Source organism: Bos mutus, chromosome 15 (genome assembly GCF_027580195.1).
Source record: "Bos mutus isolate GX-2022 chromosome 15, NWIPB_WYAK_1.1, whole genome shotgun sequence".
NCBI classification, from domain to species: domain Eukaryota; kingdom Metazoa; phylum Chordata; class Mammalia; order Artiodactyla; family Bovidae; genus Bos; species Bos mutus.
The window spans coordinates 34,407,643-34,433,232 of NC_091631.1; the positions used below are offsets into that span (position 1 = coordinate 34,407,643).

At 42.1% G+C, this 25,590-nt stretch overlaps 1 protein-coding gene across 2 annotated transcripts in view; it reads left to right on the top strand.

The window, feature by feature from the left end:
• The window catches only part of SYT9 (synaptotagmin 9), a 208,748-nt gene that overhangs the window by 58,173 nt on the left and 124,985 nt on the right, over positions 1-25,590 (top strand). For both annotated transcript variants that reach the window (XR_011467032.1, XM_070383860.1), the window contains exons 2-3: positions 7,361-7,712; positions 17,856-18,402. Coding sequence is in view for 1 of the 2 variants with exons in the window: in XM_070383860.1 (XP_070239961.1) it covers positions 7,361-7,712; positions 17,856-18,402 (899 nt within the window). In the remaining variant the exon portion in view is untranslated. The remainder of the gene's footprint in view (positions 1-7,360; positions 7,713-17,855; positions 18,403-25,590) is intronic.

Here is a 25,590-nt window from a genome sequence, read left to right on the forward strand (position 1 = left end):
ACTACAAAGCTACAGACATCAAAACAGTATGATACTGGTACAAAAATAGAAATATAGATCAATGGAATAGGATAGAAAGCCCAGAAATAAGCTCATGCACTTATGGTCAATTAATCTATGATTAAGGAGGCAAAACTACACAGTGTTGGAAAGACAGTCTCTTCAACAAATGATGCTGGGACAGTTGAACGGCTACATATAAAAAAATGAAACTAGATCATTCTTTAGCATCATACACAAAAATAAGCTCAAAAAGGATTAAAGACCTAAATGTGGGACCAGTCACTATAAAACTCAGAGAAAAACAGAACACCCTCTGACATAAATGACAGTAATATCTTTTTTGATCTGTCTTCCATAATAATGGAAATAAAAACAAAAGTAAACAAATTGGACCTACCTAAACTCAAATTCTTTAGCACAGCAAAGGAAATAATAAAAACGTAAAGACAACCCACAGATTGGGAGAAAATATTTGCAAATAATGTGACCAACAAGGGATTAGTCTCGAGAATTTACAAACAGCTCATGATGCAAACATCAAAACAACCCAATCAACAAATACGCAGAAGACCTAAACAGACATTTTTTCCAAAGAAGACATAGATGGCCAAGAGACAGATGAGAAGGTGTTTGCAAATAAAACTACAGTGAGGTATCACCTCACATCAGCCAGATAGCTATCATCAAAAAATCCACAAACAACAAATGCTGGAGACGGTATGGAGAGAAGGGAACCCTGCCCCTACACTGTTTGTGGGAATGTAAATTGGTACCACTGCTGTGGAGAACAGTACCAAGGTTCCTTAAAGGACTGAAAATAGAGCTACCATATGACCCTGCAACCCCACTCCTGGGCATATATCCAGAGAAAAACATGATCCGAAAGAATACATGCACCCCAGTGCTCATTGCAGCCCTGTTTACAATAGCCAAGACATGGAAGCACCCTAAATGTCCATTGACAGAGGAGTGGATAAAGAAGATTGAGGACATATATACAATGGAATACTACTCAGTCATTAAAAAGAATGAAATAATGCCATTTGCAGCAACATGGGTGGACCTAGAGATTATCATACTGAGTAAAGTACGTCAGAGAAGGAGAAATATTGTATGACATCCCTTGTATGTGTGACCTAAAATTATATAAATGAATGTACTTACAAAACGAACAGAGACTCTCCAACTTAGAGAACGAACTTTTGGTTACCAGAGGGACGGATGAGGGGAAGGGATAGTTAGAGAGTTTGATGTGGACTTGTACACACTGCTTTGTTTAAAATGGAAACCAGCAAGGACCTCCTGTGTAGCGCATAGAACTCTGCTCAGTGTTATGTAGCAGCCTGGGCAGGAGGGGAGTTTGAGGCAGAATGGATGCATGTACACCTGTGGCTGAGTCCCTGTGCTGTTGACCTGAAACTTACAACATTGTTCATCAGCTATACCCCAATACAAAATACAAAGTTCAAAGCTCTCACAACTCTGAAGCAATTAACAAAATAAGGACAGTGTAATAACTTTATTCATAAAGCTCAATATAGTATTTTAAGGGAATGTCATTTGTTTCTGGGGTTAAAACATCCCTTCTTGTATGAAATGAGCATGAGAGTAAAGAGTTGTAAGTTTAAAATAGGTATTAGCAAGGTGAAAAGTTGATAGCCTGTGTCAGTCTTCTGATATTTCGTTCATGAATCTAAAAGCCTGAACAAAGATGAGCAGACAAGAGTAAAAATGGCTTTTACGGGTTTGACTTGGAGGGGAAAATGTGCTGGGGAGCTGAGATGATCATTTTTGTAATGATTTTCATGATATTCACTGCTTTGTTCTTCATAAACTAAGGAGCAGGGTTACATAAATACTGTCTTTCAGAAATGTTTGGAGATTACAAACCCAAGTTCACCTGAATGTGCTGCCACATGTACTTCATGTACTACAACAGCTTAAAAAATGTTTTTCATTTTTTTCTCAGTAATATTTACTCTTTATAAAAAGTTAACATGGGAGTGAAAGTCTCCTCTAATTTCATCCCAACAGAAATGGTTTGCTCTATCTCCATGTGGTTTTTAATGTAGAAATAATTTTAGCATAATTTTGCCTAAGTTTTATGAACCTTTGGTTACCCTCTTTTGAATTTTTTATTTGTTTTAGCAATGGTGTAATTTTTTTTCTAAGAAGATTGTCTTATTTTCTTCTCCATTTCATTTTAGTAGTCTGCCCTCGCTTTATAGAGGAAATACATCACGGAATTTTAAGTGAATGTAGTTACCATTCCTTTGCTCTTTTAAGTGGATTTTTTTCCTTTACAGTTCTGTTAAACTTTTTTTGCCTCAAAACCAGCAATTAGTTTTAATACACTTCTTACTGTTTTCTTTGATTATCACTAATTCTTATGATATCTAGTATCTAAGTATATGTCTTATCTAGAAAGCTCTTCTCTTCTTGGGTTATCTATTCTAACGTAAAATTTTGTTTGTTTGGAGAATTCCATAGATTTTATGCAGGAAGGGGTGCATGAATCACATATTTTCTGAGTCACTCATGGCTGAAAATGCCTTTCCTCTTGTGATAATGTGGCTGGCTATGGAGTTCTAGGGCTACAATCTCATAGTTAGACCAGGTGAGATCTTAGGGGAGTCTGATTCTGGTTACTGCTGCAGCCATACTTCTCTCTCTTGGCCATAGTTTTAAACATCTCACTGAATATACGAGTTCATTTGTCTCTCACATTGATTTCTTTTATGTCAGGTGTCATTTATTCTGGTGGCTCAGCTGGGTTAGCCTCTTTCAAGTTGCTGATTTTGTCCTGTGACTCTGTTGCTGTCATCAGTTTACATGTTCTTCCCGTCCTTTCACAGTTCAGCAGGGCAACTACTGTTCCTTTCCATATGATGAGTAGGTGCTCAAGCCATGTGTTCTTTGGGCAATAATATTTGTCATTCTAGAACAAGTCTTCAGGCTAGCAGGGATCCCTTTGAATCACAGATGTCCAGCTGGGATGTCTGCTGGGTCTAGGGGTGTCCTGGTTCCTTGTGTCCAGGGTCCAGGGATGTTGCTGCACTACTTCGTGTCCTATAGCGAGGGCTAGTGGCCTGCAGAAGAGGGTTCTGATGGTCAGGCCTGATGGCAGGACACGCCGCTCTGCCTCTTCCCTGAAGGGGTGTTTTTCAGCAGCTCTGGGTACAGACTGATGCACAGTCACCCCAGCCAGCAGCACCTCTGAGGATCTGGATCCCAGCTGCGTTACCTGCCATGTGTCTCATTTCATCCTGGATCACCAGCTGGTTATTCTCTTGACTCTTGGACAGAAGGGCCAATTACACTTTTCTATTTTTAAGAAAAATTAATAACTTTTTGATGGTACTATTTACTTTTTTCAATTTTTATTATAGAATATACGTCAGTGCCAAAGAATATATATGTGTGTGTGTATGTGTGTATAATACATGTAGTTTAAAAATCAATAATAAAACAAATGGCCATGTACCTACCACCTTACTTAACCAATAACTCCTTTGAAAAAGCTATTTTGTGGTTCTAAATGAATTCTCCCTCTTTCTTTCCTCAGGCTGGGGCTCAGAGGTGGATGGTATGTGTGGCCTTAGTGAGGCTGAAGCAGCTTTCTAGTACTTCTTTCTGAAAAAAGAGAGAAAAGTACAAGTAGAGTGTGTAAAGAGTACCCTGAGCTGTTTGCTATCAAGAAGTCCTGATGACTGCACTTAGTGGTTGGTGTGGCTGTGTAAGTCACTGTTGGTTTCTCCTGGTGCTCTCTGACCCCTTGCTCACCTATAGGGCACCTTTGTGCAAGTGAGGAAAAGCCCCTCTTGCTGTTTGCCAGTTATTTTCTGTAGTACCTGGGATGCACAGACGTCTGTCAACAACTGTGAATGTGACTAGTGGCTCCTGGAGCTTATGGGCCACACAGCCTTAACTCACGGGAGACCTGGAGGTGACCACAGGGCTCTCTGGTGGGCTGCCTCAAATGTACAGTGAATGTGTGCCCTTTAAATGCCTGGGATTCAGTCCTAAGAGGGACAGACAAAACCCCTGCTTTCATGGATCTCCCATTACTGGACTTGGGAGAAAGGTGGTTTGGGGGTACATGAGCTGAGAGTCAGCTAACAAGTTGAAACAGTTCTTGAGCTGGGTCAGGCCCTATGGTGACTAGCAGAAATAGATCTAGGATTTACTCTATTTAGCATGTTGTCAATGCCATGTAAACCCTGAGAGGCCATATTGTACCAAGCGGATGAGTTCAGAGCTCAAGTAGGATTCTGAGTGGAGGGTGACCATAGGCCTAAGACAATCCTGGGTAAAGTGTCTTGTCAATGTGATTATTGATTTCACCTCTTTTCCCTCTTAAAAATATCTTAGTTTTGGACAGTATATGATCACATTTATTAGTCAACTTTTTGCTGTAGGGACAGACACATTCAAAATCTTGGTGACTTGAATAAAACATGAACTGTTTAAGTTTTGCTCATGGATCTATGGATCGTTTTGCTGTCCTGCCCAGTCTGTGCATCAGGTTTAAATTTGCTCTTCATTCTGGACGCTGGGCCTGCACCACAAGTCTTCCATTGTGGCACCTAGGCTGAAATAGCAGCCGCCTTCTCACAGAAGATGGCAGCCCAATAGTCCTTTGCTCCAAGGTGGCGTGGGCCATATATACACATACTTTATTGACCAGAGTAAGGCATGTGGTCAAGACCAACGTCAAGGGTTTGAGATTTATGATCCATCGTTGGAGGGGGCGCTGTGGTGTGGAAAGGTGGATATTTGGTAAATGATAATATATAATCATCATATCACACTTGTAACCTTTCTGCCTTCCAGTGTATCCAGCCTCTGCCATCCTCCTAGTGGTGTATGTGTCAGGCTGGTGCTGAAGCGATTAACATGATGCAGAGAAGGGGTTTTGCCTCTGTTTGGATTACAGAATGTATTAAGGGGTTTCACTGTGTTGTACAGATTGTTTTATTTTTAAATTTCGTTGGAGGGGGTAGAGGTTGATCTTTGCTGTGGCAGCCTGATTCACTGGGAAGGGTTTCCTCCTTCCCGGCACTCCCAGCACTACCACCTATCATAGAAGTTTTCACCACCAAATTTTCCATCCTGCTGTGTGAGCTGTTAGAACCAAGTAGACCTTGTAGCCAAACCATGTTCTCTCCCTCCTCATGTCGGGGCGCCATGATTTGTGATTTCTAGTGCCCTTTACTTTGCCCCCCTCGACTCTCTTCCCTGTCCCCCATCCCTGCCTTTTTTGCTCTGTACCTGAGATTTTTAATTTCTATTTTTCCCTCAGCATTTCTTCATTGTTGTTTTTTTTGTTGTTCATTCACTCAGTTGTATCTGACTCTTTGCAACCCTGTGACTTCAGCATGCCAAGCTTCCCTGTCCTTCACTGACTTGTGTTAAATGTTCAGCCCTGATTGGTTTTTCATTTAAAACAACCCCAGAAATGCCTCTGTGTTAGACAGAAAGTACCTGTCCTTGTTTTCCATAGTTATATAGTTTGCTTATCCTGTTTCAGTGATATTTGAAGAGAAATGGGATAAGCAAAGATTTTGAGCTCAATTACCAATGTTGAAACTGGAGCCCCTGTGTTTCCAAACAGAGATATGATGTTGTTTCGCCACAAGGGCAAAGATTGATTGGGAGGCATAGAGGAGATACATCAGATCCATCACTAGCCCTGGCAGCTGGCTTTCTGTCAAGGGCAATTTTTCATGAAGAAATTGTCTTATCGTTTCATAAGAATGATCGAGTACCTTAAGAATCATGTTGAAAAGCGCACAGACAGCAGGTGGTCAGCGTGATTCCTTAGGGAAGTGACTTGCAGGATGGGTTCACATGCATGCCTCAGCTGTCTCATGTCATGGATTGTTGGCGTGCTGTGGATCATTGACATTGTGACTGTTAGGTAACTGATTCCCAATTTTCCCCTTCACTAGAATAGGAGTCTGTGAAGGTTGGAGTGTGTCTGGCATGTTCTCCATTGTGTCTCCAAAGCCTGCCACAATCCCTGGCATGCAATGGACATCCAGAAAGCTTTGGCTGAAGCAATGCAAATATTAATGATGGACAGTAAAGGCAGAACCTGGGACGAATCCTTGGGGCCTCAGACTGTAATGGAGCCCAGTAAGGGGAGGTAGGGGTGTCCTTTAGGAAGGAGTTTATAGTACCGCGGTGCCAGGAATGAGTTCAGGCTGATGCGTCAGCCTCTCCCTGGCTCCACTGTAGGATGGGGTGGAAGCCTGGATGGGCTTTGTTCCGAGAGTTGGGTGCACACACACTAGACATGCACTGCCACGGACCCTGGCTGAGGCCGTGGGGCCATGCTCCGTGCAGCAGATGTTGTTGTTGCCCCACACAACCCCTCTCCCTTGGCACTTGAGCATCTGCCTACTGACCTCCTAGGCCAGCCCTGCATTATTTGAAATGTGGAAATTTTCTGGCCACAGAAACTTACTTTGCCACCCACATAGCAAATGCCCCTTGAGAGCTGCCCTCAAATCAATTACTGAAGGGGATTGATGCTATAAGCAGCCCAGGCCCCTGGGGTGTGGACCCTCTGCAGCAGTTTAATCTCTGTTCCTCCACTGTGGTAGCTGGCTTGACAAAGTCCCCTCCCGCTACTGGCTGCTTTCTTACCCCCCTGAATTACTTCCCTCTTCTAACTGGGTCACTTCCCTGTTCCCCTACCTATGTTTTCTTCACCTTCTAAATAAACCTCTTGCCCTTGACCACTTGTCTCAGCTCTGCTACTGGGGAAACCCAAACTGTGACTGTTGTCCACTGGTCCTGGGCACCTGACCACCAGGTGGTGGATATTCTTGAGGCTTGAGAGGCCTTGAGCTGCAAAATGCTTAGACCCTTAAAAGCTCGTATCAAAAAGAGGGAAAAACACTCTAATTTTCTCTTGTTTTAAAAAAGATGTTACTTAACTCCCAAATTACACTGCTCTCTGAGATGACAGAGGAATTTTTAATGATAGTTGAAACCACTCTATTCCCAGAATATCAATGATTTTTATTGCTGAGGGGACAGGGTCTCAGTTGCCTTGGGGCATTCCTGGTCCCCTGAGTACACCCTGCCTCTTGCTATCTCAGGCTGTTGTTTCTAAATATGCCTGCATGTTACACCCTCTGTGCTTGTGTCTGAGTCCTCGTTGTCCCTGCCTCCGAATCAGCAGGGACGTTCAGCGTGCATCCCAGATGATTCAGCAGCATCCCAGGCCTGGCCTTCCACCGTCACTCCTGAGGGGTGCGTGAATGAGAGGGTCATTCTGCCCACACCGTGCAGTAGGAGGGCACGGGAGGAGCAATCCCACTGACCTTTGATCTTTGCTTCTTTGCAGATATCTCAGTGAGCCTGCTGACCCTTGTAGTCACTGCCTGTGGCCTCGCTCTCTTTGGTGTGTCTCTCTTCGTGTCTTGGAAACTCTGCTGGGTTCCATGGCGAGAACGAGGCCTGTTCTCTAGTAGCAAAGACAACAACCAGGAGCCTCTTAACTACACGGACACAGAGACCAATGAGCAGGAGAACAGTGAGGGCTTCCTAGACCCTCCCACCCCTTGTCCAGACTCCTCCATGAAGATCAGTCACACCTCCCCAGACATTCCCCTCTCAACCCAGACGGGGGACCAAGACAACTGTGCCCATGGCATCCGCGTGCAACGCCAAGTCACAGAGCCAACCTCATCAGCTCGGTCAGTACTGCCCCCTTCCTTTCTGGATGCAAGGCAAGCACTGTCCTGCTTCCTTCTCATGGCAGCAGTGGCATTGATTTAGCCAAGGAGCCTGTAACCTTTCACATGTCCCTTTGGTATCAGAGACACGAACGTGGAAAAACTTGTTGCTTCCTATACTCCAGTGCTCAGGTTCCTGAGCACTGCTTAATCTCTCCTTAGTTCATAATAACAGTATTTAACATTGCTAAGACTTTCCATATCAAAGACTGTCCAAGAACTTTATGTGTATTATTTTATCATTGCTCACAACTTTGTGTGAAACAGATCCTATTATCATTTTCATCTCACAGAAGAAGAAACTTAAGGAAATTAAGAAACAAAGTCATAAATTGGTAAGCACCCAGGTCAGGGTTTGAACCCTTGTTCAAACACCACCAGAGCCCAAGTTTTTACCCTCTCTTCCATGCTACTCTTGTGGTGCTATGAAATTGATTCCCTGTGCCTCTAGCCTAGCCCAGCTGTCACACACAGGGTCTCCATAGAGTCCTACATGGTGGCTGGAGATCTTTGCCCATCGCCAGGCTTTTCAAGGACTACAGAGTGCCTAGGCCTAGTGTCACTGTCTTTCCATGGGCCAAATCTTTGTGCTTTTGCACTGTAGAGAAGTAATACAGTGCAGTGACAAAAAGCAAGGGCTCTTCGGTCCAGTGAACTAGCTTTACCTGCACGTGTGCTATTGGACAGATTAACCTTCATCTGTTTCTGTTTCCTCTTGTGTGAGAGGAACGGTGATAGGTGGTTTTGAGAATGAGACGATGACGTGCGCATCACAGGCCTGGCACAGGCCTGCACCTAGTGGCTGCTCCACACCGTGAGCTGCGGTTTTGTTTTTGGTGATGCTGTCATTATCATCATCATCACCGAGACCTGCCTCTACCAGGACTCTGATGCATAAAGGTAGCTTTGAGGCTAAGCAGCCAAGTCTGAATCACTGTATATAAAAATTCACTCTCAATAAGGCTTCAGGAAAAGAGACTAAGAAAGCAACTTTCTTTAAAATGAAAATATTTGCTTGAGTGATAGCTGGAGGAATAGTATGTGCTGTTATTTGAAAAGTACAAGCCCAGTTTGCAGTTATTTTTTTTTTTAATCTTTTTTATTTGTCCTCTAGAAGCAGAAATAAGATTTTACCCTTTTTATGTTAATCAAGTTTATCCTAGAGGCTCTGCTCATTCACATTAAGTGGGATGGAATATGACAGTCTGTAATTTAATTTTTTCCAAAACCTATTTTAGCATCATTTCCAATTCTGAATCAAAGAACTTTATCTAAAATATTCCTCTGTGAGGAAATGGATGGTTGTTTGCCATTTGGTTTAGAAGAAATCTTCAGATTTTATCATTAGGGCTTCTCTTCAGATTTAAGACTTAAACATAACTAGAGCTCTGTCTGATGCTGCTGTGGAGTTTGTGCATTGGTGCAGAGTCATAATAAAATCCTCTCAGTGCTTCAGTAAGTAGGCCCTTCAGATGGAGTCTCCACTGAAATTGTCTCCTGTTTGGTTTTACTCTGCATGTTAATTTTTCTGATCTGGGTTCCATCAATATGGTGTAACAGTACTGTGTTTATATTAGATGAAAGGTCCGAGGACTCTGCCATAATTCTAGAGAATTGATAGCAATCATATCACTATAATTGTTAGTGTTTATTCTAGAAAATATGTATGTAACCTGCATCTCAAAAAATAGATTTTATTTAAAACTAAAAACTGTAGATATCTTTACCACTGACCTATAGAAACTGGGTAGAAGGAAAACAAAAATAAAGAGAAAGGGAAAGAATTATCCATGCATTTACCTTTTGATGTATTTTAGTTTTGAAGTCATGCAATTAATTCTGTCTTCTGATGTCTAAAGTTGTTTAGTAACATTTGAGTCCCATATGACAACTAAACTCTTTCCAGCTGTATTTGACCTAATACTGATAATTTGCATCATTTCGCATTTCAGACATTCTTATCTAAATTACTGCTGACCTGATTCTATGGGTTATGTCTGGAAATACGTATCTTTGACTCATGGTCTTACATAATGAGAAGGATATGGTCTTATAATTCTTCAGAGTTGTGCTATAAACACACACACACACAAAGCCTTTTTACTGACAAAGTGGGGGAAATGAATGAAATTTCCTTGATACTCCAGAACATTTTTAACATCCTTTTTTAAGTAGCATTTTTCATACCATATTTGCGGCAGGTGGGAAAGTTACTCTTGCTGAGATGGCTCTAAACAATCTGCGTTGCTAGTTATTATTTCTACTCCCTTCTTTCTCATTATGATCTTTACTTTCTCACTGCTGTCTCTTTCTTACTGCTTCCCTCCTGCTGCTGTTACCGTTTTCCCAACGTTCCCTGGGCACACGCTCAGCCTGGACTCCCAGTTAAGGCCTCCCCACTTGTCACAGAGACTGGCACAGCTTCTGCCATGGCATTTGCTTTGGAAATCCTGCTGTCACCTGGCCCCTTCAGCTTAGATATGTATGGCTCCCACCACTGCCTTTGGGAACGTCCTAACAATGAGTTTTGCTGCATCTTCTAAGAATATTTCTGGTAAGGATGACTTTCTTTTGTTCTTCCAAGATCAGGCATGTTTGCCTTCTGTTTCTGATTAGCTCAGTTACTGTTAGACCCTCCAAAACTCCTGCTAATTCCTTTCAATTTAGATGAAATCCCTTTTGTATAATGACCTAATATCCTGGGAATGTGGATTATTTCTTTTTTTTTAGAACTTTTCAGTACCAGAACATTTTAAAGATCTCTACTCCAAATATATGAAAGTCCCTGAGTCCTCAAAATAGAAGGATCCTTGAAAAACCATCTAACCCATTTCCTGATTCATGACCCAACATGAAAGGCCAATCTGTTTTAAGTCTTCTCAAATTTATTTTATAACACTTGGTTTTATAAAAATTTCAATTTCCACACCACAAACTTCTTATCAGGTCTGTTAAGGCCCTGTGTCATACTGTCATAGTCTCTTGCTACCAGCTATAGGCCTCACCTCCAGCCAGGGCCACCATGTGGCACAACTCCAGAGGAGGCCACTAGCCTGGACTCAGAGACCCTACCCGAAAAAGCTCATCACATTCCATCTCCATCTACACCAGCTTCGCTCTTGCTTTCTTCAGTATACCTGCCATTTCCTGCCCTGGGACCTTCATAAATGCTATTCCATCAGCCTGGAGTGCTTCTCTCCATGTCAGGCTCCTTTGCAGCCTTAATGTTCCATCTTAGATGTCATCTCCTCAGAAAAGTTTACTTGAATGAATGAAAGTTGCTCAGTTATGTCCAACTCTTTACAACTCCATGGTCCGTCCATGAAATTCGCCAGGCAAGAATACTGGAGTGGGTTGTCATTCCCTTCTCCAGGGGATCTTCCTGACCCAGAGATCAAACCCAAGTCTTCTGCATTGCAGGCAGATTCTTTACCATCTGAGCTACAGGGAGTTCCCTGACCACCTATCTGAAGTATGTAGTCTTTCCTCCACTCCTTCCCATTCTTTATTCTTCTACAAGTTGCCTTACTTTCACTTCCTCACAGGATTAAAATCTATTTCTAACTATACAATTGTTTGTTTATTATCTATATCCCACTCTAGACTATGAATTCTGTGCGTTCAAAGACCAGATCTACTTTGCATCTCCCTATGTAGGTCAGGAAGCAACAATTAGAACTGGACATGGAACAACAGACTGGTTCCAAATCAGGAAAGAAGTACATCAAGGCTGTACATTGTCACCCTGCTTATTTAACTTATATTCAGAGTACATCATGAGTAACGCTGGGCTGAATGAAGCACAAGCTGGAATCAAGATTGCCAGGAGAAATATCAATAACCTTGGATATGCAGATGACACCACCCTTATGGCAGAAAATAAAGAAGAACTAAAGAGCCTCTTGATGAAAGAGGAGAGTGAAAAAGTTGGTTTAAAACTCAACATTCAGAAAACTAAGATCATGGCATCTGGTCCCATCACTTCATGGCAAATAGATGGGAAACAATGGAAACAATGACAGACTTTATTTTTCTGGGCTCCAAAATCACTGCATATGGTGATTGCAGCCATGAAATTAAAAGATGTTTGCTCCTTGGAAGGAAAGTTATGACCAACCTAGATAGCATATTAAAAAGCAGACATTACTTCATCAACTAAAGTCTGTCTAGTCAAAGCTGTGGTTTTTCTAGTAGTCACGTATGGATGTGAGTTGGACTATAAAGAAGGCTGAGCGCTGAAGAAATCATGCTTTTGAACTGTGGTGTTGGAGAAGACTCTTAGTCCCTTGGACAGCAGGGAGATCCAACCAGTCCATCCTCAAGGAGATCAGTCCTGGGTGTTCATTGGAAGGACTGATGTTGAAGCTGAAACTCCAATACTTTGGCCACCTGATGCGAAGAACTGACTCATTTGAAGAGACCCTGATGCTGGGAAATACTGAAGTCGGGAGGAGAAGGGGATGACAGAGGGATGAGATCGTTGGTAGGATGGCATCACCGACTCAATGGACATGAGTTTGAGTAAACTTGGGGAGTTGGTGACGGACAGGGAGGCCTGGCGTGCTGCAGTCCATGTCACAAAGAGTCGGACGCGACTGAGCGACTTAAGTGATGTATCTAACACCTAGTGCAGCCTCTCACACATAGTGGAATTTTTCATGAATGACTGACAAAATGCATTCATCAGTATCAGGCCATTTTTCTTGTGTTCTGATGACAAAAGTGACAAAGCACTAAAAGTATAAACTGAGTGGAGCCTGTAATGATACGAAACCAATGGAAGGTTACTTGTCCCAGGTCTCACGTTCATTCAGAGCCTTACTTTCGAATTAAGTAAATTCAAAAAGTAAGTTCAGAGACTTTTGAACTTGCCTCTCTGATCTAAGTAATCTGTAGAGTCACAGAAATACTCTGGCAGAATTGAAAGAAGACGACAATTTGAGTCCTCTAAATGTCATTATTGGCCACAACTCCAGTAAGCGGTACGTTAGGATTAAATGTTCTAATTACTCCAGGAGTAGCACAGGTTTATTAAGCTATATATATATTTTTTATATGTTGAGAACATTGATTAGATGTAAACATTTCAAACGTAATGTTTTGAATTAGTCTTTTAGTTATGTCTTCAGATTTTAATAAACTGCCATCTTCAAAAATATAAAAGTTGCATAGACCTCTCTCAACTTCCATGAGACCCTGAAACGAGATATAAATGTGTGTTTTCTCTACTGGAATAATTATCAGGAACTGTTATGTCCATGGCACTTATATATTTAGACACGTGAACACTTCAGAGAAACTGTTGGTGGACATAGGCTCATTTTAGAAACAGAATAAAATATTTGAAGGTGACACCAAGGTTTCGTGCCTTTTTATCTTGGCTGAGGGTGGGGGGAGCAAGACAGGCTTCATGTATGCAGCAGCATTTGAGCCCACTCCTCCACCCACCGAGGCCCGATACCTGCATCTCCATCATCTCACTCACTCTATAAGCTTCTGAATCCCGTTTGCTCCTGCCTTTGTAGTCAGTTAACTGTGTCTGTCTGTCTACTACTCCCCCTTCTTCTGTGTCCATTTGTGATTCAGAACAACCCAACCCTAACCTCTCCTTCACAAGGGAAGATTCCAGGAAGGCCAGTTTCCTGTTTCCAAAGTATCTTGATTTGAACTTTGTAAAGAAACCCATGATGGTTCTGAAGTCACTATTTGCTTCTTTCTTTCCTGTCTTTGGACCCCAAAGCCTTAAAACACTAGTGTCCCAAACCAGGGAAGGGATAAGCCAAGTTTCCTCTCTGAGATGTGGTCCCTGAGATAAGGGAGGGTGAGAGAGTATACTCTTGTCTGTGGTTGCATGGGAAACCCAGCGATGGAAGGGAAATTCTGAACTCTGGTTCTTAACACAGAACCTGGAATGGAAGATGTGGGCATGTGTGAGGGGAAAGCTGCTGGGGCAGAAGAGGTGAAGGTCCCATCATGCTGAAGAGCTGGGCCCCAAGAGGAAAACTTAATTTCCCCATTGAGGTCTAGAGCATCAGCTGGGAGGCTGAGAAGTGGGAGGCCAGGTCAAGTAGGCAGGCTCAGCTCAAGTACAGTCTCCAAGTACCGTGACAGCTTCCCAAGTCAGAGGCCTTTCTTTATCCCTCTCCCTAATATCCAGTCAGTTCTTATCCCCTCTGCCCTGTTATGTTAGTGTACAACTCTCTCTCCAGCCCCTGGCCAGGCATTTCCTGAAAGGCAGTAACAAGGCTTTGCCTCTCTCTCCCTTCCTCCCTACCTGACCTCTTACTTCGCACATTCAAATTTGTTGAATTGTAGTAATGTCCTCTTTCTTAAGATCCAGTGGAGGTGGCTGGTTTTTTGGGTGACTGAGACTTCATCTGGAGACTCAGAGTGGGATGCTGGAACTGGTTAATTCAAATTTGATGGAAGGAGAGGGGGAATCCTTTTGTGTGTAGGCATCTACCTACCTCTCCTTACCCTTGGCTCAACTCAGCACGGGCTCACATTCCTTCAGGCCTGAAAGTGTGTTTTTGAACTTGTTGTGGGAAATCAGCTTTGCAGATTTCGTTGATCATCTTGGAAACTGGGCATTCTCCAGGGTCAGACACCAGTCCTCCGGCTCAGGTCTGGGACAGCCAAGTCCAATGGTGACGTCCTCTACCTTGCCTGTTTCACAACAGGAAAATAGCTTCTGCCCACCCTGAGTGGGGCAAGAGGTGGAGGAAGCTGAGAGCTCCAGCCCTGGGGCCAGCTCCTCTCAGTCAGCACTAGGGTGACTTCCTTACCGAGAACACCATTTCTCAGCTTTCCTTCTTGGCCACCTTCATTGGGGCCCATCATTCCTTCCATTCATTGTGCATATTAAGTGCTGAAAACATCAAAATACAGGACTCCCCAGACCTACTTAGAGGACTGTCTGCTTCAGACACACATCCCTCCTTGCTACACTCATTCTGCATCCGTAGGCGGAATTCCAGATCCTTACCCTGGGGAGGGGGCTCTACTTTACACTGCAGGCCCACCTCCACTGACTGTTTCGGACTCTTCATCTTGAGGGGAGCTCAGGTCATGACATTCTGCTCTTTATCTTTCCTCTTTTCTGCTTTTGATTTGCTTTTTCCTCCTGCCTCCTTTTAAGTAGCTCATGGAAACTGTGGAATATTGATTTTCCAGTTCCTCCACCTCATCTTCTCCTTTGTGTCCCTGGGGGAAGCCTCCCTGCTCTCCTTTCTAGCGGCTGACTTTAGGCAGCAGGATGATGGGTTACCCTGGTTCTCTGCTGCTCTGAGCTTTGCTGGTCCATGCCCCCAACTCCAGTCACCACTCACTCTTTCCTGAGGGAAATTGGAAGCGACCAAAAGAAAGCCCCAGGGAGTGAGCACTGTCATGGCCTGTTACAGTCTTTGCCATCTGCTTTAAGCCACTTCCTTACAGTTGAATTCAACTGGTTTCCCAATAATATGTGTGATCTTGAATAGGAGGAAAAAGGTTGAGAACTGAAACTAGTTGCGTAAAACATTTGGGTAGACAGTAGTATTCGTACCTGTGCTTGATTTTTAAAAAGAATCTTCAGCTCTCTTGGAATTTGGAATGGAGTCCTCCTGTGCAGTTGGATTCTGAGGTAATGGGCTCTTACTGTGGTCTTTGAAGTACAAATGTCTGCATAATGCCCTCCCTAGCCCATCCCCTCCACCCCCTGGCAATCCATTCTGGTGAGAAGAGCAGAACACGTAGGATTTATTTCTCTCCAGATTTCATGTCTAAGAAAATGTGAGAGTAAAACAGAATATGTTGCATTGCCAAGCAGCCAAGTTCATATATTTTAAATTAAAATGTACATGGCAGATTTAGTCTTGCAGATGAGAGATAAGACAAAATGCTGCTGTGAGGAGTCCAAAGCCCTGACTCAAAAACCTCGCAGTTAAGCCGTTAGGCACAGAGAGTCTGCTCAGGCAACCACCTCAGGAGAAAAGTGGCGGCAGAGTGGCAGGAGCTGCGCCGGAGGAGACACAGGGCCCGTGTCCATCATGACGTTGGTGCCAAGATGGCACATCTAGTAGGTCTTGAAGATGCACTTTTAGTGTTTAAACTGCACCCCTGACTAACTGGATGGCGCCCAGAATCACCCATCATAGGTGGGAACTGACTCCAGACTCAAGCAGGGCCCTTGTTTGAACCCAGCTTGGAGAGAAAAATCACCAGCAGAGGAAACCAAAGCTGATTCCAGCCACTTATGACCCCTGCATGGAGATTGAGGCTTGCTGCCCCCTGGGGGCCTTTCTGCCCAGAAATCCCAGTAGAGCAGGATTAAAACTCTAGTCTAGCACTGCAAAGGTTCAGCATCTAGACAGGGACTGACCTGGGTGCTAGCACAGAGAGCTTTATCATTGTCCCCCCGACTCTTCCCTTCCTTCCTGGAAAAATCAAAAGATAGAGAAAACTTAAGATGGTGAGTGGATTTCTTTGTAAGAAATTAAAGTTCCGCAAGAGAAGTGTTCAGGCCACACAGTTTTTGCACATGTGGGGATGTGTGTGGCTTAGTGTAGATGTGTTGGCTGTGACAGGTGCAAGTGACGGCTCTGTGATTGTGCTTTTGTACCGTGTGAGTGATTAGTAATCAGGAGGGTATTTTAGGATGAAGAGAAATGTTTAGCAGCATAGCATCTGTATGACAAGGGAGAATAATTTCAAATATGTTTCAGGGCCTATTAATCCCATATTTGCACCTTCATTTCATAAAGTAGTCTTAAGAAAGGAAAAGAAGGCAAATTCAATGTTTACTGTGTCTCTTCAACTATTTACTAACGCCTCAGAGACAGTTTGACTGTTGCCTTTTACCTTCTGGTGGAGAGGAGCTATTTTAATTAAGGTGATTGAGAGACAAAATACAATATAATAGCTATGAACTAAAAAACGAAAAAATAATCTTAAAGACAACTTTCTGTGTAATGACTACTTCTCTCAGTTTGTGAGGACCCATACATATGGCAGAGATTTTCAGGAAAACGTTTAACCTAAACCTGCAAGCTTATAGGGTGAAATATCGATTCTGATAGCAAATATTTAATTTGTAATACCAGTGTCCAACCTTCTCTAACTGAATCCATATATAGATTTATAATAGCTTACCTTTAATTTTTATGTCTCCGTGTTTATTATAGAAATAAAGCCCTCCCTCCTTATCACTTGTCGCCCACGTGGTACAATGGAAGCACAGTCACGGAGCTGGCACTTGTATCTTTCAGAGTCAACAGAATCCCCTGCAAACAGATGCATCCTGTCACATACATTTCCAGAAGAGCAAAGGCTATGTTTTTGTGATGAAATGATCTGATTTATCCCATGAGACTGTGAATCCTTAGTAGGCTAAAAACCAGTGCCAGGAAATTCTATATCATTTAGAAAAATATCCATTCTTTTTAAGATACCACATAGCTAACTATTTCAGTTTCAAGACCATACTATATATTAAAGAGAATAATTTTATTTTCTAAACCAGTTTGTATAAATCTTTACCTCCCACCAGCTGAATAAGCTTCTCTAATGTCATATTAGACAGTTTAGAAAGTGCATTAAACCCTCCAAGCTGCAAGGTCACATGTTAGTAAGAGCACTTCCAGATGCCCAAGCCTCAGTTTTGAGCTTCAAGCCTTGGGGAACAGCTTAACTCACATTGATAGGCATTTTGAATTTAGATTAAAAAAATGCCTACAAGTCTAAACTTTTAATAGTATGTGGCAGTCTACAATGGCACCCCACTCCAGTACTCTTGCCTGGAAAATCCCATGGATGGAGGAGCCTGGTAGGCTGCAGTCCATAGGGTCGCTAAGAGTCAGGCACGACTGAGCAACTTCACTTTCACTTTTCACTTTCATGCATAGGAGAAGTAAACGGCAACCCACTCCAGTATTCCCGCCTGGAGAATCCCAGGGACGGGGGAGCCTGTTGGGCTGCCGTCTATGGGGTTGCACAGAGTCGGACACAACTGAAGCAACTTAGCAGCAGTAGCAGCAGCAGCAGTCTACCTACATCCCAGGCACAGGTTTGTGAAAGACCCAGAGCTAATGAGGTTATAACTTTGTTCTCTCTTGCTCTTCATTCAAGGCACAACTCAATCCGAAGACAACTCAACCTGTCAAACCCAGACTTCAATATCCAACAACTTCAAAAACAGGAACAGTTGACTGGCATTGGTCGAATTAAACCAGAGTTATATAAGCAGAGGTCATTGGATAACGATGATGGGAGAAGGAGTAACAGTAAATCCTGTGGGAAACTGAACTTCATTTTAAAATATGACTGTGACTTAGAGCAGCTCATAGTGAAGATCCACAAAGCTGTCAACTTGCCCGCCAAGGACTTTTCTGGGACTTCAGATCCTTACGTCAAGATCTATTTGCTTCCTGATCGGAAGACAAAACACCAGACTAAAGTTCACAGAAAGACCCTGAACCCGGTGTTTGATGAAGTGTTTTTATTTCCAGTTCCCTACAATGACCTTGCAGCCAGGAAGCTTCACTTCTCTGTCTATGACTTTGACAGGTTCTCTCGCCATGACTTAATTGGCCAAGTGGTGGTGGATCATTTCTTAGACTTGGCTGATTTTCCCAGGGAGTGCATCCTGTGGAAGGATATCGAATATGTCACCAACGTGAGTCTAACATTTCTTCATTTGGGATGAGGGTGGGGAGGGGGGAGCTTCTTGGTCAGCATGCAAACAGATTACTTATACCTTATTTTATTTGAAGGGTAGAGTACAAAATTTATCTCACTGTACTTAAAACTATTGCTTCAAATCTCCTTCAGTTAAGTTTAGTCACTCAGTCGTGTCCAGTTCTTTGCGACCCCGTTGACTGCAGCATGCCAGACTTCCCTGTCCTTCACCAGCTCCTGGAGCTCAAAATCATGTCCATTGAGTCGGTGATGCCATCTCACCATCCCATCCTCTGTTGTCCCCTTCTTCCTCCTGCCTTCAATCTTTCCCAGCATCAGAGCCTTTTCTAATGAGTCAGTTCTCATCAGGTGGCCAAAGTATTGGAGTTTCAGCTTCAGCATCAGTCCTTCCGATGAGTATTCAGGACTGATTTCCTTTATGATTGACTGGATTGATCTCCTTGCAGTCCAAGGGACTCTTAGGAGTCTTCTCCAACACCACAGTTCAAAAGCATCAATTCTTTTGTGCTCAGCTTTCTTTATGATCCAACTCTCACATCCATACACAACTACTGGAAACACCATAGCTTTGACTAGATGGACCTTTGTTGACGAAGTAATGTCTCTGCTTTATAAATATGCTGTCTAGGTTGGTCATAACTTTTCTTCCAAGGAGTGTCTTTTAATTTCACACCTGCAGTCACCATCTACAGTGATTTTGGAGCCCAAGAAAATAAAGTCTGTCACTCTTTCCATTGTTTCCCCATCTATTTGCCATGAAGGGATGGGACCAGATGCCATGATCTTAGTTTTTTGAATATTGAGCTTTAAGCCAACTTTTTCACTCTCCTCTTTCACTTTCATCAAGAGGCTCTTTAGTTCTTCTTTGCTTTCTGCCATAAGGGTGGTGTCATTTGCATATCTGAGGTTATTGATATTTCTCCCAGCAGTCTTGATTCTAGCTTGTGCTTTATCCAGCCCAGCGTTTCTCATGATGTCCTCTGCATATAAGTTAAATAAGCAGGGTGACAATACACAGCCTTGACATACTCCTTTTCCAATTTTGAACCAGTCCGTTGTTCATGTCCAGTTCTAACTGCTGCTTCCTGACCTGCATGCAGGTTTCTCAGGAGACAGGTAAGGTGGTGTGGTATTCCCATCTCTTTAAGAATTTTCCACAGTTTGTTGTGATCTACACAGTCCAAGGTTTTAGCCTAGTCAATGAAGCAGAAGGAGATGTTTTTATGGAAACCTCCTTGTACCTTTCCAGAAACAAGCCTTTCACAATACTCATTTTGTGGTTTCTAAGAATTACCCATGAAAGCAATATTGAAAAGTAACATTCTCTCTTTTCTACTTCCTAGTTCTAAGCAATTCCCTAATAGACATTAGATATTATCTGCCCTCCTTACCTCATTTTCTTTAGAACTTTCTTCTTGGTTTGTTTGTGTTAAATGGATCTTGGCATCCTATTAGCTGTTATCTGTAGTTGAGGGCACGTTGCCTGACTCTCTGAGAGCATTAAGCCCTTGCCATGGTCTCAGGTCGGCTCAAGAGCATTTCTCATGATCATCACATCTTCAGCTTTAATCCCAGAAGTGAGAATGATGGAGAAGAGTTGGCACCACATTTTTAAATACAGAATCAAAGTTGCAAGGAGGTCTGTCTGAAAAGATCTACAGATATTGGCAAAACTAATCTATACAAGGTCAAATCCTTTTTAGAGCCCAGGAGAGAGGGCAGAAGTACTGTGTATTGTTGCCTTATATCCATGTTTACATCTAGACATGAGATCGCAATGGTGGCATTTTCACTCCGTTTGTATCTGTTTCACTGTCCTGCAGAGGGGGACTGACACTCCTGAAATAGAAAGGAAAATTGTGCCTTCTTAGGGGACTCTGATATTTTAAGACCACTCATGTCTTTTCCCTATGCAGATTCGCTCAGGTAACTTTGTTAGCTCATCTTCTGAAGGGAATATCATTCTCTTTCTCTGCCTTGGCATCCAAGACACCAAGCACCATAGCCCTTATGCTGTTGGATAAGGATCTAGCTAGAGTTTGGAGCCCATTTAGTGAAAAACTCTCACTCCACTCAAGAAGAGAACACACAAAATCTCTGCCTAGTGACCCAATACCCACTCTGATACTCTGTTATCTCAGCCACTGTTGTCAACTGGGGACTCATGTTCCAAGGGACACCTTCGCTTCACGTGCTGTGTGATAGCAGGCCAACTTTGTCCTGCTACTCAGATAAGCAAAGTGAAGCATGGAGTTTTACTGGCCCTTATTGTAATGATGAGGAAAGAAAAGAAGAAACTGGAGAAGAAGCAGAGAACATCAGATGATGAAATTAAGGTGACTAGGGAGATTGGGGAAGGAACACACCTCTTAAAACTTGAAAGGTTGTGATATTTGTAAACCCAAAAATGGTTGCTGTCAGTGGCAAGGGTTGTATCCTAAATCCCAATTGGCAAAATCAGAAGGCAGTGCTAGAAACTTAAAAAAAAAAAAAGAAGGCAGTGGGGGCAGGCTGCTGATATTAAGCAACGAATGGCTCAAGAATGAACCGTCTCACTGGAGTTCTTATCAAATCATCTGTGTGTAAGCTAAGAGACTTCTGGCCAAAAATGATGAGCCTTGGTACAGAGACATTGGTCACGTCATCTAGTGTGACATCTTTTTTTAATTTTTTGACTAATGGATTCTAGGATTCCGTAAAATAACTGGAATGGTTATTAGAAATCCCATCAGGGGTCTTGCTGTGAGTTGCCTTCTAGAGATTTTGTGGGGAGCGTAACACTGAGTGCACAGTGGCTGATGAAAATCTGCATAGACTGATCCCTGGTGGACAGGACTCCTCAAGCAGTCTCCCATGGGGTGAAAATATAGAAGGAGGCCTGCAGAGGCCTTTGGGCCCTGAGATCACTGCCATTGTCACACTTTGCCATGACTGTGGTGGGAGACTCCACTGATGGAGAATCCTGGGCTTCCACAGAGTTGAGGAGAATGTGAAATTATTTATCAAGGAGGCAAACCATTAAGGCTAAAGGCCTTGAAACTCTGAGTTGTTTCCTCAGCCAACAATAAATATTCTGAGCGTTGATGGCGTTTGGATGGCCAGCAGGAGAGAAGATGTCTTAAGAAAGGAATTACGGGTTGCTTCATAATCTACCATTTAAAAAATTTTTGTTTGAAACATTACAATTTGGGGCTGTTTTAACTGTGCTTGTTTTAAATGTGACTTTGTACAAAGACTGAGGAGGAAAGTCTGAGATTTACCAAGGTTTCGTTTTTATAATACACATGTATGCCACACAGTGCACACACTGTACATGTACGGAGTAATGAGGGAGCAATGGGAAGAACAGGCGCGACCCAGCCCTCAGCTGAAGTACTGAGGATGTAGTACTTGATCACCACCAAGTACTGATGATGACCCCTGGGCTGTGCTCCCCCATCACATTCTTTTAGCCCATTCCTGCCAAGAGGAAACCACTATCCTGAATTTTATTTGTAAGATAATATATTCTTCAGTTTTGTCTGTTTCTGCTTTGCATAGCTCTTCTTTGCCCTTTTTTTTCAGTCCACATTGATCGTGACATTTAGCAACAGAGATGAATGGAGCTGTGGTTCATTTATTTTCATTACTGTGTAAATTTTCAGTGTGGTATATACATTAATTAGCTCTCTTGTATTGATGATATTTAGGTTGTGATTCGATTTTTTATGGTTCTGAATAATCCTACAGAGAACATGTTTTGTGCACGTCTCCTGGTTCACACATGCATTAATTTCTCTAGGAAGTAGCCCTGATAGAGGAAATGTACACATGGGTCTAAATTTTCTAGGCAGTGCCAAGTTCGTTTTTCCATCGTGGCTGTACAAGTGGATCCTCCCACTGAGGTATGACAGTTCCTAATGGTCCACATTCTCACTGACTCTTGGAATTGTCACACTGTTTAATATGCAAACATGCATGTAAATATGATTTGTGTGTACATGCATGTAAATATGATTTGTATATTCTTGGTTGCTAAGGTTAATGGTCCTTTGATAAGTTCATTGGTCATTCACATTTCCTTCCTTGCTAAATGTTTGTTCAGTACTTTTTATTGTTTATTTTTAATATATATATATAGAGAGAGATGTAATCCTTTGTTGGTTGTATGTATTACAAACATCATCTCTCCATTTATGGCTGCCTTTATACTCACTCGATGGTGTATTTTGATCAATAGAGGTTCTTAAATTTAATGCCGTAAAATATATCAATATTCTCCATTGTAAGTTAGCACTTTTCTGTCTTATTTAAAGAAATCCTTTCTTACCCTATTCATATTTTTCCAATGTTTTTATTAGAAATTGTAATGTTTCACTTTTCTTAATTATGATTTTAGTCCACCTTGCCTCTTCTTAGAAGGACAATAATCTCACCATGAGGGCTTCACCTTCCTGATGTCATTTAAGCATAATAACCTCCCAGAGAACCCAAATACCACCATATTGGGGGTTCAGTCAGTTCAGTTCAGTCTCTCAGTTGTGTCTGACTCTGTGACCCCATGAATTGCAGCACGCCAGGCTTCCCTATCCATCACCAACTCCCAGAGCTTGCTCAATCTCATTTCCATTGAGTCAGTGATGCCATCCAATCATCTCATCCTCTGTCGTCCCCTTCTGCCTTCAATCTTGCCCAGCATCAGGGTCTTTTCCAATGTGTCAGTTCTTTGCATCAGGTGGCCAAAGTATTGGAGTTTCAGCTTCAGCATCTGTCCTTCCAATGAGTATTCAATACTGATTTCCTTTTGGGTGGACTTGTTGGATCTCCTTGCAGTCCAAGGGACTCTCAAGAGTCTTCTCCAACACCACAATTCAAAAGCATCGATTCTTCGGCACTCAGCTTTCTTTGTGGTCCAGCTTTCACATCCATACATGACTACTGGAAAAGCCATAGCTTTGACTAGACTGACCTTTGTTGGCAAAGTAATGTCTGCTTTTTAATATGCTGTCTAGGTTGGTCATAGCTTTTCTTCCAAGGAGCAAGTGTCTTTTAATTTCATGGCTGCAGTCACTGGGGGTTAGGACTTCAGTATATGAATTTGGGGGACACAAACATTCAGTCCGTAAGACATCCATACTTCTTTTTCTATATGAATAAGCAATTTTCTGGCATATTTTCCCAATATATGCCAATAATCTGCTGTATAAGCTCTATCCTCACTATGTCTCTATATATGAAGAGTCTGTTTCAGAATTCTGTCTTTTATCCGTATTTCTGTTTGAGTGTCTCTCCCAATAGCACTGTTTGTAAATTACTACCATTCTATGATAAGCTTTAATGTCTAGAAGAGAAAATCATCCAGCCTACTTTTTCTTCAGTTCAATCTTGGCTGACACTTGGCTTTTCTCATAAATGTTAGAATCATATTGTCAAATTAAAATTTCTTTCTGGTGTTTGTTTGAACTTTTTACGACGTCTATAGGTAAATTCATGGAATATTTACATCTTTTGTGATACTGAGTCTTCCTATTCATGATCATGGTACATCTCTCCATTTATTTGCTGCTGCTGCTAAGTCGCTTCAGTCGTGTCCGACTCTGTGCGACCCCAGAGATGGCAGCCCACCAGGCTCCCCCGTCCCTGGGATTCTCCAGGCAAGAACGCCGGAGTGGATTGCCATTTCCTTCTCCAATACATGAAAGTGAAAAGTGAAAGTGAAGTTGCTCAGTCGTGTCTGACTCTTAGCGACCCCATGAACTGCAGCCTGTCAGGCTCCTCCGTCCATGGGATTTTCCAGGCAAGAGTACTGGAGTAGGATGCCATTGCCTTCTCCGCTCCATTTATTTAGTTCTCCTTTAAAGTCTTTCATTCAAAGCTTATACTTTTCTACATGATGATGTCTTTCATATGTTGAATATTTTGTTAGTTTGATTACCAGGTATCTTACCTTTTGTTATTTTAAGTAATATCTTTTCTAAAATTGCATTTTCTAACTCTTGTTGCTGTATAGTAATGCAGTTTAAATTTTGTATGTTTATCTTCTATTTAGCCATTTTGTAAAGCTCTTCTTACTCTTATAATTTATAGACTCTTCTGAATTTTCTTTGTAGATAATCAGTCATGTGGATTATGATAGTTTTTTTTTCCAATCTGTGTACTTATTTTTAATGTAGTGCACAGGCTGGAATTTCCCATACAATGCTAAATAATAATTGTGGTACTAGTCATTCTTGACTTGTTCCTTCTTTTAAATGGAATGTCTTTAACATTCCCATTGAGTATGGTTTTGATACAGATGTATCATATCTGTATCATCTACATCTCGGCTGTCTGTCATGTTAAGAATGTATCCCTCAAGCACTTCCCTGGAGGTCCAGTGGCTAAGACTGTGGTCTCCCAATGCAGGGGACCAGGTTTCAGTCACTAGTCAGCAAACAAGAACCCACGTGCTGCAACTAAGAGTTTCCATGCCACAACTAAAGACCCACGTTCCACAATGAAGGTCAAAGATCCCAGGTACCACAGTTAAGACGTGGCACGGCTAAATAAATGTTTTTTAAAAATGTACGCCTCTCTTCCTAGTTGACTGAACCTCTAATTAAACTGAAGTATAGTTGATTATATTGTGTTAGTTTCAGGTTTACAGCATAATGATTCAGTTATTCTTGTGATTATATTCCATTATAGGTTATTATAAGATACTATTTTATTCAGTAAATCCTTGTTACTTTTTTATGTATAGTATTTGTGTTTGTTAGCTCCATATTCCTAATTTTCCCTCCCTCCTTTGGTAACCATAAGTTTGTTTTCTCTTGCCTGTGAGTCTGTTTCTATTTTGTATATAGATTCATCTGTATTATTTTTTAGATTCCATATGTAAGTGATACCATTATCCTATTTGTCTTTCTCTGTATGACTTCACTACGTATAATTTTCCTAGGTTCATCTATGTTACTTCAAATGGCAGTATCTTGTTATTTTTATGGCTGAGTAATATTCCATTGGATATATACCACAGCTGCATCCAGTTGTTTGTTGATGAGCGCTTGTGTTGTTTCCGTCTCCTGGGTGTTGTAAATAGTGCTGCGGTAATCCTCATGGTACACGTGTCTTTTCTACTGAAGGTTTTCATCTTTTCTGGATGTATGTCCAGGAGTGGCATTGCTGGGTCATATAGCAGCTCTAT